The sequence below is a fragment of the Mercenaria mercenaria genome, chromosome 18 (genome assembly GCF_021730395.1).
Source record: "Mercenaria mercenaria strain notata chromosome 18, MADL_Memer_1, whole genome shotgun sequence".
NCBI classification, from domain to species: domain Eukaryota; kingdom Metazoa; phylum Mollusca; class Bivalvia; order Venerida; family Veneridae; genus Mercenaria; species Mercenaria mercenaria.
The window spans coordinates 2,693,758-2,706,983 of NC_069378.1; the positions used below are offsets into that span (position 1 = coordinate 2,693,758).

At 34.1% G+C, this 13,226-nt stretch overlaps 1 protein-coding gene across 1 annotated transcript in view; it reads right to left on the reverse strand.

Annotated features, from left to right (window-relative positions):
- The window catches only part of LOC123539375 (cardioacceleratory peptide receptor-like), a 56,520-nt gene that overhangs the window by 3,057 nt on the left and 40,237 nt on the right, over window positions 1-13,226 (reverse strand). The window contains exons 2-4 of the mRNA XM_045323940.2: window positions 10,224-10,359; window positions 6,952-7,149; window positions 9-151 (exon numbers count right to left, since the gene is read on the reverse strand). Of these exons, the coding sequence (XP_045179875.2) occupies window positions 9-151; window positions 6,952-7,149; window positions 10,224-10,359 (477 nt within the window). The remainder of the gene's footprint in view (window positions 1-8; window positions 152-6,951; window positions 7,150-10,223; window positions 10,360-13,226) is intronic.

Consider the following 13,226-nt stretch of genomic DNA (forward strand, 5'->3'; position numbering starts at 1 on the left):
TATTTTACCCGCCACTTCCAGGGATCCTGTAGATCTATCCAGCACTGTGGTATACGGTCAACGATCATCTCTTCGTACATATAGAGCATAGGCAACGAAAATAGTCCGGCAAACATCCAAGCTAAAGTGACAAGTATTCGACATCTTTTGGCTGAAAGAAAAACACAATTTATGTGACCATGATATTATTGAAACTATAACATTGATAATGTCTCAAACTATTAAATTTCACTAGATAGTCTGCTTATGCCGCTTCTATGACTCTCCGAGGAAAAATAATTTTACAAAATTATTTATCAGAAAATATTTTTATCTTAGCATAAACAATTTTTGACAATTATTATATGATCTGATGTTGAAAGCTGTGAATTGTATACGTAATGACCTGTGGAAAGATAACATTCTCATTTATAGTCTCTTAGCATTGGTGTCGTTGTAAATGTGTAATTTAAATTGTATTGAATCAGAATACCATTTTCTGCTTTGTTGTCCTCTTTATGTCGATATACGTAGAAAGTATTTTGGAAATATATCTTGGCCAACGATACAAAAATGTGTAAATATACTTTCTTCTACATATAAAACATCTATGTATAAAACTGCAAAATATTTAAAGGATGCGTTTAAGCGTAGAAATGAAACCCTTGAGCGCATAGCTGCTTCTTAAGTTTGTAGTACAAATGTATCGACAAATAAGAACTATGTCTATCACGATAATCTCTACTCCATGTTATATTGAATATGTATATAAATATGCCTGTATTATGTATGTGTATGTCTTGGCCATATTCAGTTTGTGTTTATGTTAATTGGCCAAAGGCATTGATTTGCTGATTTGCCAAATAAAACTGTATAAACTGTATAAGCTTTGAAATGCTTGGTTGTATGATTGCCGTTGACACCTTTTTGCATGTGCTTGTTACTTCAAACATTCATTCTCTCAATGTTCATGTGGAAATGTGTATTTTACTGCTGGCATGCTAATTTAAACCAGATCCAATATTTCTATTTTTACGATGTAAGTGCGCAATTTTCATGCTTCCGGATAACACCTGAACATTGCTGTAAAATGTCACATTCCACTTTTCCTTTTTAGTAGTGTAAGATAATTAGAGTTTGATAGACAGATTCTTCGTCTGACTACTTGTAGTATGTTTTCGCGACTTCACATAAAGTCGAATAGCGATGTTCACAGTAAGATAACATTAGAAAAGCAACCTCTTTCTCTAACTCGTAAAACAGAGTAAATGAACCATGGATCTTCTCCTTGAAGACATACTTGAATATTCTTTTAAGGTTTCGATGGAGGCCTTGAGAAACAAAAATCAAACAACACCAAATCATAGAAAGAAAGAGTTGTTTGACATGAAAATTGAACAGCATGTAAAACATGTATATTACTTTACGAAACAAGTGTCAGTATACTGATATAAACATTGAATTCCGGAAAAGGACTGCCAAAAGGGGCTCCACTTCCGGACAGTTAAACGCCTTTAAAAACTCACCATTTTCAAAGAACTGTTACACATGTTCGTTTTGATGCATTTGCAATAGCGTGCGAGTGGTGAAATTTCGCATAACAAGTTGGAACACAGTTTTCAGCAATTGTTTATCTTTATTTCTTTACAAATGGCATTCATTTTCAAAGGGAGACAACTGTTCCCGATTATTTTAAGTACAAATGGCATTCATTTTCAAAGGGAAACATCTTTTTCCGATTATTTTAAGTAATCTTTGAGAAAAAGTTGTCTCCCTTTGAAAATGAATGCCATTTGTAAAGAAAAAAAAGATAAACAATTGCTGAAAACTATGTGCCACCTTGTTACGTGAAATTTCACCACTCGCACGCTATTGCAAATGCATCAAAACAAACATGTGCAACAGTTCTTTGAAAATGGTGAGTTTTTAAAGGTGTTTAACTGTCCGGAAGTGGAGCCCCTTTAGGCAGCCCTTTTCCGGAATTCAATGTTTATATCAGTATACTGACACTTGTTTCGTAAAGTAATATACATGTTTTACATGCTGTTCAATTTTCATGTCAAACAACTCTTTCTTTCTATGATTTGGTGTTGTTTGATTTTTGTTTCTCAAGGCCTCCATCGAAACCTTAACCAACAGAAACAAGTAAAATTATAAAGGATTTTGATAAACTACAGGAATGGTTATTTTTGTTATCTGAATGATGCAATAACATGAAACATGTTATCTGAATGAGGCAATAACATGAAACATGTTATCTGAATGATGCAATAACATGAAACATGTTATCTGAATGATGCAATAACATGAAACAAATTACGAATAAGCGTAATGACGTAAATCATACGCTTGTGCGCATCGTCAGATCCGATCTGGCAAAATCCGTTCAAGCCGAATACAAAATCCCAGTTCGAGCTACTTTTATAAAAAGGGCACTGCACTGCTGAGCAATATACGCCCGACAGTATGACCTTTGACCCCTATGTGTGACCTTGACCTTGTAGCTAGCCATCCAAAACATGCGCTCTGCACATCGTTTCGATGAGGTGAACATTATTTTGTGTCAAGTTTCTTCGAAATCCCTTCAAGGGGTTCAAGAGTTATAGAACGATGACATCTGACCCCTGTGACCTTGACGTTGAAGCGAGCCACCCAGAACATGCACTCTGCACGTCGTCTCGATGTGTTGAACTTTTGTTTCTTAGAAATCCTTCAAGGGGGCCAAGAGTTACAGAGCGGACACGAAACACATTCATATGACTTTTGACCCCTAAGTGTGACCTTGACCTTGTAACGAGCCATCCAAAACATGCGCTCTGCACGTCGTCCCAATGTGTTGAACATTTGTGTTGAGTTTCTTTGAAATCCTTAAGGGGTTCAAGAGTAACAGAGCAGACACGAAATTGCTAACGGACGGACGGACAGAAAGACGGACGGATACCGGATGTATAACATAATACATCCCCTTCGGGCTATAATAATCCTATAGTATTATCAAGACGGGGACGTTCTTCTGCATTCTTTTTGTTTACTTAATTGATTCTCGATTTACTTCTTTTACATCTGAAGAACAAACCAGATATATCTTAAGAAATGTTTGCTTACAAAGAAAACGTTGACATACATTATCTGAAATCCGTTCTAAAACAATAAAGGCCCCTAACCCAATCTTTGAAAGAATTTGTTCCAGAAAGATTTTCCTAATGTGCAAATGAGTCATATTTGCATAAATAAGACGGGTATCAATAGAATTTTCTCTGTATAAATTGAAGCTTGGCCATCTTACGTGAACTCGTATTCTGATCAGTTTATGCCTTACCCTGCTAAATTTCTATAATAAACGTGTCCATCTTCCAATTTGAATAGTACCATTAACTGTTAAAAGGGGTGCTTACCAAAAAGATACTGGCTGAATAGCGAACAGTGCACGGATGTGCAGTCTGATCATGATCTACACTGGTCGCAAAGGCAGAATCAATCGTACCCCAATGATAAGGGTTAGGTTCATCGATTAAATCCATTACACTTAAAAGCCCATAAGACATTTATGATAGAGAGTGAACTTGAGAAAATAGAAAACATACACCAGTTTCTATCATACAGTTGCATTAAGGAGAATTTTACACTTTGTATTGGTGTTTTGGACAAATAGAGGGACTATCGAATATCCGTTAAATATGTGATAAATACATTGAACGCGATTACCAGGTTTTACGTTGCAAAACGATTTTGCAGCTGATGTGGACGTTATTACAAAAGTTGACATGTCGATGTCATACAATATCGTTCCCGGAATACTTCCAGTGACAAATCCTCATGCATTGAAATAATAGAATGTTGATTGGTCTTGTAGCGTAATAACGCTTCCACAGACGCTTTTTGGTATACAAGAATAAATGTCAATAAAATATTACAAGCCAAAGGCGGACAATTTTGATGAATTGACGATTTGTGAGTTTGTGTTTGTGCAGGGTGGTGGGCTGTGAACCAATGTCCGCGCGAATTCGAACCGGGTGCTCTACTTCTAGGCTACTGATCATGAAGCGGTGTAATTGACTTCAAAATGTAATAACATTTGTTTTGTGTAAATGTACGGTATTAGGTGTCTTCGGGTTGACGTACAACGAGCTCCAGGTGCGCATGTGTCAATAGTTATGTTTCTACTATCACAAATGAAACTACCGTATTAGATTTAATATAATGACAATACTAATTATACATAGCATGATTATGATATACAAACATTAATGTTTCGTTTTCAATTTTCTGGCGGGCATGTACATGAACATCACTAACGTGTAAATAAAAAGAAACTGTATCTCATTTAAGAAACTGTATCTCATTTGCAATCTGTATGTTCTAGATTTTGAAGTAAATGTATCATTTAATTCGTGTTGATGTATGCCCTTTTCAAACGTTATCTTCTAAAACGCTTCTGGTCTTCTAATAATAATAGGCAATTACTGTAATTAATTAGTCTTGACGTTCTTGAAATGAAACGTGTGTACTTCATTACTGAAGCTTTCTGATGTGATATGACAAAAGACGGTGAGATTGCACCAGAGAGGATATAATTGTTGTAACATATAAAACTTACATGAGTTTTTTTTTGCGAAGCGTCTCGAGTTATGACAGGTGACAAGCAAGAAGGACTCGAAACGTTTATACTGTATTTTGAAACATATATTTAGTATTTATAATGTCTGTCTGTATAATTGTAAATTGAAAATATCAAGATCTGACAAGGCTTTAAATAAACTCCCGTAGACGGTAAACGTTCATATTCTTCTTAGTACGTTTAACATGCCAAAGTAGTCTATATTAGTTAGTCTGTTACATGTAGCTTAACGTACGTTTAATGTGATGCACATGATAAAACCCTTATTTTTATGTATCATAATTGCCCATCAATTAGTCATTTCAGTTTGGTTTTGAACCAGTTAAAAGTGCAATAAATATTTAGTTATACATTTTTGAGTATCTACAAATGAATCCGTGGGGCCTCCGTGGCCGATTGGTTAAGGTCGCTAACTTCAAATCACTTGCCGCCCCCCCCCTCCCCTCCACCTATGTGGGTTCGAGCCTCACTTGGGGCGTTGAATACTTCATGTGAGTAAGCTATTCAGCTAGCTGATGTTCGGCTTTATCAAATAAAGTTTATGATGTGATTGTTTCCTAAAGTAAGGAATAAAAAGACTGACCCTGTTTAAGATAATCACACACTGTAACAATATCAGACTCGCCATTCTCTTCTCGAGTTTTAATGCCAAAACATTTGCTCAAAATTCAGTTACGGAAGTGCACTTCCTTAAAGGCATAGACATTATATATTTAGTCTTTCGAACTGACCATTCCCTAAAGGATCGTGTGCATAATGGTTTGGTCTTCAGTACCTAAAGCTTCTTTCTGTTGTTCATTATACACAATTTATCAATGTTGCTAGCTGAAAGCAAACATCCGTTTATTTGATTGTGTAGAACACTGACAATATAATAAATGAGAAGAAATCCTTTCGGTGAGAAATTATGGCCTAGAGGTTTGCTAAAAATGTGATTAGATACACCGTTATCCTGATAACATGTTCTTAACGAGTATCTTTGTCAACCTCTTGTAGCTTGATATAGTAGTTTGACATAGGTTAATAGACAATAAATGTTCATCACTAGTACGTGATCAAACCTTATTGCCGTTGTCTCGAATTATGTTTTCTGTTGTAGAATATGACATTGGTTTGTATGACGGTTTTGTCCACATACAGCATTTCACGGGGGAAAAAAACAAAGTACGGAAAAAATACTGTAAAATCAGACGTTATCGCGAGGCTGCAACCTCGCTATTTCTTAAAAATTGGGATTGGTTTGTATTGTAGAATATTCGAGATATCTAGCTTATTTGTGAAATATAAGGATTTATTTATAGCAATGCTAGAACTTTTTCATGTTTATATTTCGCAAATACGGACAGCTTACAAATATAATTCCCCAGTGATTTAGCAGTACATGAGTTTTGACATTGAACCAGATATATTGTGGCATTGTTTCCAGTATTTTGATGAGATTACTCCTGTTATACATTGTATTGACATAATAATTAACAAAATAAAAGAGCTAATTCAAAATCAATTATTGCAGTGATGTTATAAGACTTTCTCGTATTTCTTTTTTTTTCGCGATGTAAAACAATTGCCAGTACCTAAGTTCCCGTTCCTATTTATATTCGTCTTAATACTTATTAGAAATAATATCTACATCGGGTGTTGATCAACGGGGAGGAGGTATTGCCTGTGTGTCCATTACGTTCAGACTGACATTATATTATGGGGTTATTTAGTTTACACAAATAAAATTCAAAACGTGTAACCGACGCCGTTACATATGCTTTTTCATAAATAGAAAAAAAAACAATTAAAGAGAGTCATTTACCAATTCACACCAAGGCGACGCACCAAATCATAGAATATTTAAATGATGAAAAATGACTTTCCATGAAACCTTTAGTGCCGTCATCGTAGTTTGAATTACACTATATAGCGTTAGCGTATGCCACTTACTTGGTGACAATATTTTTTCTATTTCTGACATAAACAAAGTCTGTGACGTACAGCGTTTGCCATAACGGTGTTTTCATGTATGTTGGTATCTTGATAAATGTGCAATATATTGTGATGATACTTTCGGAAAATAACACAATTTTTTCAAGGTACTTGCCAATGAGTAAGAATTATATTGTTGTCATTATATTATGCATGATTTTATGGCCGAAGTGACTAACTTCTGTATCAATGAATTTCCGTTTAAACTCGATACCTCGAATTCGTTTATCTCAAAATTCCGACTGTCAAATCATGCTCCGAAAACTCGTGCACAAAATACAATTTTTTAAGTCGAATTTCGGTTATCTCGAAGTAAAATACGCGGTCCCTTAGAATTCGAGATACCGAATTTTAATTGTACTTGTGATAATCATTCTCACCTACTCCTCCCATACTCATTGGCCTGGCAATAGCATCGAATCTGTCAATTGATAAAGCAACCAATGAGTATGTCGCACCGTATGTTGCTGCGCACTGAGCAAATCTAACAACCTTGCAGCCGATATTTCCTGCATGCCAAGTTATCGTCGCTTTCCATATAATATCTGTCAGTACCATTAGACATCCGACAGACAGGTCTGAAAATGAATAATATCATTTTGATCAATCAATCAGCGAACAAATGTCATTCTAATTTCTTGTGCTGTCGGTATGTTTGTTGAAAAGAGAACCAACTTTTAGTACAAAAAATATTGTGCAATTATAACTAGTAATCATTAAGAGTTTTGATTATTTTTCTACTAACTGATTAAAGAATAAAGTTTCTAGTAGACTTATTAGCTTACTACACGATCCCTTGCTTTTGTGACATTGCTATTTGTTGAATAAAATATTATTAAAACAAAGAAAAAACGTTTATGTTGGCGTTTATGGTTTAGGCCATTTTCTTGTATTTGTCAAAAGAAAACGCGATTATCGTTTAGCCTAAATAACATACAAGTCTGCCATGCGATCAACAGCCACTTACTTTGGATTTTGAGCATTATGTAATGATATAGACATCCGTTTGTCAGTGTGTTATCTTATTAGCCAATTCGATGAATGGCTCTATGGCTGTGCATGGGTGCTCTGTGCTTCCGGGAAATATACCCTTACCTTTTTATCTTTTACTTAAAAGCTGAATACTTGTTTTATTCAATTTATAGTTCTTATATTACAAAATGTTTAATCAAACTGTCCTTGTCGCTTCACAAACAGGAAACGAAAAATAAATGGCAACGAATTTAGTGATATACAATAGATAAATCGTAAAACGATTACAGAATGTAACATAGATACATTCTTTCTTGGGTCTGAAAGACGTATCGATGTATTCCATATCCTGGAAGCTTGGCTTACACTTTGATTTACAAATCACGCAAGTGACATTTATGACGCAGAATTTTAAGATAAACTGTAAAATAGATTATAAATATAAAAATATAGTAACATAGACAAGTTATTGCACAAGCGAGCGGAAGATGCGTTTTATATTGGCATTTGTGCTTAGTAATATAAAGCCTATACTTGTCATGCTGGTTTTGAAACCACTTTATATAATAGCATTTCATAGCACTTAAAAGACTTTGATATCAAAAGCAAGTGATTGCGATAGTAAAATGGTGACCTCGTGCCGTATATAAATGGCAATTTGCCATCTCTGTTTTCATGACAGAATTTATATCGTACTTGTCTTTGGGTATTGAAGTTATATTTAGTATTTTTAATACTAATTTGTTGTTCTCTAAAGGTTTTCAAACATATTTTTATATATTCCGTGACAAGACCTTAATACGTAATATGTGGTCATTGGGCGATTTAATAGAAGACATCGTGTTTGAAATAATTCGTCCTCCACCTCTTATTCAGTGGGGAAGTTGGGATTTGCAGAGAACAGGTTTGTACTGGTACAGAATCCAGGAATACTGGTTAGAATAACTGCCCGTCGTTACATAACTGAAATACTGTTGAAAACGGCGTTAAACTCAAAAGAAACAAAAGGAAACAATAAATATACACTTTCTGATCCAAATTTACACAGCTTTCTACTGTGAAACTTATTCAGCCAAGAACGTATACTAATGAACCCCTTAACAGTCTATTGAACGAGACTTAGCAGAGATCAATAGTTTACAGAATAAAAGGTGCAATAGTAAGTTTTCGAATAAACACCCTAGCCACTACAAATCATAATACTTATTCTATCATAATATTTAATTGTGATAAAATGAGTAAGTCAAGGTGAAGGTCAGAGAAACTTTTGAATACAACACATCACCTTAGATTCATCATAACTATGACTTTAGACTTAATCATAACTTTTACAGCCCTTGACGTCAATGTTACATCGTGCCGTCATGTCTGTATATATGGTTGAATTGCAAATGTTTAACCAAAGCAATTGTACATAAACTTGTCATTTTGAAAGGCACAAACATGAGTTAACTTAATTTTTACAGAATGCATTTCTTCGAGTTATAAAGAGAATATTTACTAGAACAACGGGAAGGGACTGGTCCAGATTCGCCCACGCTATTTAAAAGACAGTACTTCATATTTTAGAGGTCAAAAGTCATTTCTGAAGATATAAAGAGTTGATAGCTTACTTTCTTTGAACTCTCCTGATCAGTTTTAGAATAATAACATTTACTGATCAGCTTTAACATAATAACATTTAACAGCTCATAGTGATATACAATACCGAGGATCACTGATTAAATGTATCTCAAGAATATTTACTAGCGTTATAGTATGATTTTATTGATGAAATATATGTCAAAAGTTTAGAACGGTTTTCATGAAAAATAATCCATATTATGAGGTACAGAATAAATTACCTAAACGGAGCAAGTAGTTGTTTTTCTAAATATAATTCCATTTTCAAAAGCATACCTTGAAATATACATATTGTAAGATTTAAAGGTTTCATTAAAACGAAACTGAACAAGCAGCTAACGCCTGACGGCGTTTTGGCCGGGTTTTCCGAATTAGATAATAATGAGTTAAAGTTCTAATAAAGGCGTACAATAAATAATCCCAAAATTAATATATTGAAGGAAAAAGAGGGAAAGGGAATGGACAGGTAGATAATAAAACTAAAGAAATAAATTGGTGTAAAAATATCAAATAAGAAAAACACCATTTTCAATGTTTATATCCTTATGACCTTGACCTTTGACCCCGAAATTAAATGGTTGTCATGTACACATTAAGACCAACAACTGAACATACCTATGAATTTTCAAGATACTAGATGAAATACTTGTCCAGCTATTGAGCGGAAACCATTTTCAATTTCATGTCCCTGTGACCTTGACATTTGACCAGTAACCTCATTCTCACTTTGGACCAATTAGGGTAATAAGGGATCATTCTGACCAAATTTCTTGAAGTTTGGATATGTAGTTGTTGAGAAAAATGAATGAACAAAAAGATTAACATGAGAATCATTAAAAAGGTTAATATTAGACTCATTATCCCATCCATCCGCCCGTCCGCCCATCCACCCGAACAGCCCTAATTGGCAAGCCGGATTTTTCTTCGGAAACCCGGCCAACAAAATCATTACAAAAGATGTGTCCACCACTGTTATTTCGGTTATAACGTGTAATTATTATGTCTGCACGTAATAAGATATAATGTCTAGCATACGTGTCAGGGGAGAGATACGTACCTGCACATGCGAGATTGATGATAAAAAAGTTCATTCTGGAACGTCTCTTTCCAGACGTTATAATTGCGGTAAGAACCAAGGTGTTCCCAATCACTATCATTGCAAACAGTATGCACAAAAATATCAATTGTTCAGCCTGAAACGATAAAAGAGAGAATAAAAACATTATAAGCATAAGTTTCCTGATGTATCTTATGCTTTGACTAGGGGGTCTGGTCTAATGGATTGGTTTTGGTTGTTCATCCTGAAACGATAAAAGAGAGAATAAAAACGTTATAAAAACATTATAAGCATAAGCTTTCTGATGTATCTTATGCTTTGACTAGGGGGATCTGGTCTAATGGATTGGTTTTGTTATGATTTATTGTTTTTTCGGATCATTCAGTCCAACCATTTAGTGTTTTTGATAATAGGTTCCACTTAATGCCAAAACCAAGGGTTGTATGGTTATTCACATTTCATAACCTCTCATCATTAATTTAATATAACCAAATGTAAATCATTTGCTCTTCTTCTAAAGTATCCTCTTACAGATTTTGATTTATATTCTTTGTCCCATTCTATTGCATTGGCAAAATTCAGACGCTGTAATGTATCAATAGTAATAAAAGAGTTAAGATTCCAACATAACTCTCTCTCTATGTATTTAAAATAGCATCCAGCTTACCATCAAAGTTAGATTAAACCGCTTTGACATAGGCAAATAAAACTGTACCGTTACATCTTTATTGTTTGGAAACTACTTCTGTCGTTTTAAATCCGATCAATATTTTACATTATGTCATGATATAAACTAACGAGATTGCATGTTAATCACATGTAACATTCTATCTATTGCAAACGTATTTAAACTCTTTTTGATGTCGAGAAAAGATTTCATATTCAGTTTTCATAGCTGCTTTGCAACCTTAAGTAATACTTGTAATAGATAAAAATCGTTTCTAAAACAATAGCGTATGATTCTGTGCACATTCTCGTCCCAGGAGAAAATTTAGTTCATTTCCCCTCTAACATCTGGTCTAATGCTTTAAGAAATTGGTTTTATTTTTTACGTTTAACATAATATTGTTTAAATTGGTAGTCGCTATGGCGCAAAGCTTTCAGGATGCGTGCGGGCATTGTATTGTTTAGATTTAAGTACTGGCAAGAAAGCAAGGAATGTAAAATAAGTCTTAATTCACTCCTTTGTTCAATATCTTTTGTATGTGATTGTTTTACAGATCATTAATTTAAAAAAAATAAATGCATCCCCGGTATGAATATGTTTTACATGACATTAATACTAGTATCAAAACACATAATGAACAGTGAAACTGTTTGTTAATAAGTTCGTGCATCATAGAATTTCTTCCATTATAATCAGAGATAGATCTGTTTTTGTAGGCGGTTCAGCTGAAATTGAAGTGGGCTTTGCTTTTTATTTAAACCTTACCATGCTAAATTTAAATAATGGACTTGTCCATCTTCCAATTTGGACAGAATCATTTATCATTTGAAGGGGTTTTACTGAAAATTTACTGAATGAATAGCAAACAGTGCAGACTATGATCAGACTGCACGGATGTGCAGGCTGATCTTCGTCCACCCTGGTCGCTAAGGCAGAATCAATCGTGTCCAGCATGTTAAGGGTTAACACACTTGTTTTTCCCTTTTACTTCAGTTTAGCGCTACTTTTAAACTGACCTGACGTCATTTGATATGACGAAAGCCCAGTTCTTTCAAACTTAATAGAACAGATATAAAGTAAAACAACATACTGCTTCATATTAAAATCTAGTTTTACATTCGCAAAATCTTCATAATTCATTTTAGTGCAAACACAACAATGATATCGAAGGACAAATTCAGTCTGAAATATCTTTTTATATTTTTACGTTTAGAAATGCCAAACAGTGTTTAAAATTCATTCTAGTGCAAACAAATGATTTCAAAGGTCAAATGTTTACTACTAAAATATCTTACTATACCTACAGGCATAAAAATGAACATTTATATTAAAATTTGCTGTTTACTGACTTTCAAAGTAATTATCTGAATACAACCACATTAACTTATTAAAGTAATAAATACACCCCCGTAATAAATAAACCCCCGTATTATTATGAAAACAAATACACACTAACGACCATTTTGGTTGAGTTATAGCATCATAACTAGACAAAGGAAATCATTTAAATGAAACATTTCTATAAAAGTTATACGACACATAGGTGTTTTTATCGCTTAACTGTCGTATTACCATTGTAAAATAACAATTTAAGAATTTACATACACTAAACCCCGTTAGAAATACAAAAGATAAAAGGTAAGGGTAGATTTCCCGAAAGCACCGAACACCCAAAACACAGCCATAGAGCCATGCATCGCAAAGTTGGCCCACAACAAAAGAAGCTGTAACGGAAAAAATATTGTAAACGGGTTGCTTCAAAAATCCAACAACAAGTACATATAAATATATGTAAAATACAGAAAATGGGGTTTGGGGGGTAAGGGGTAGATAAAAGGGTCGGATGTTGGGGGAAGGTAGACGTAGTATTCCTACAACGGCACAGACTCACTCTCACAAAGCTTTAAAAATCTTCGTCATGAAAAGATGCTTATTCGCAGGACTTTATGTTTAATAATACAAACACTCCCACACGCACACTGAAAGCCACACAATGTCACAAAATTTGGTAAAATAAGCAATTCCATCTGATTGCCTATCTCGGTTGCGCAACCAAGATGAATTGAAGGCAGATGAATTCCGAAGCTACACGCTGTTTTAAAACTTGCATTTTGTTTGAGGTTCTATTTTTCAAATGCAAATATAAAACTAGAAATTATATTGAAATCTATAGAAAAAGTCCAGGTTTTAATACTTTGATGTAAAAGTGACCGGTTATTCCAAAATTTCATGAAAATTAATAAAATATACATTTCCAATACGAATCTTACTCTGTGTAATGAGTTTTTTTGTTTCTTAAACAAATCTCTAACAGAAAACAAGAAAACTGAAAAATG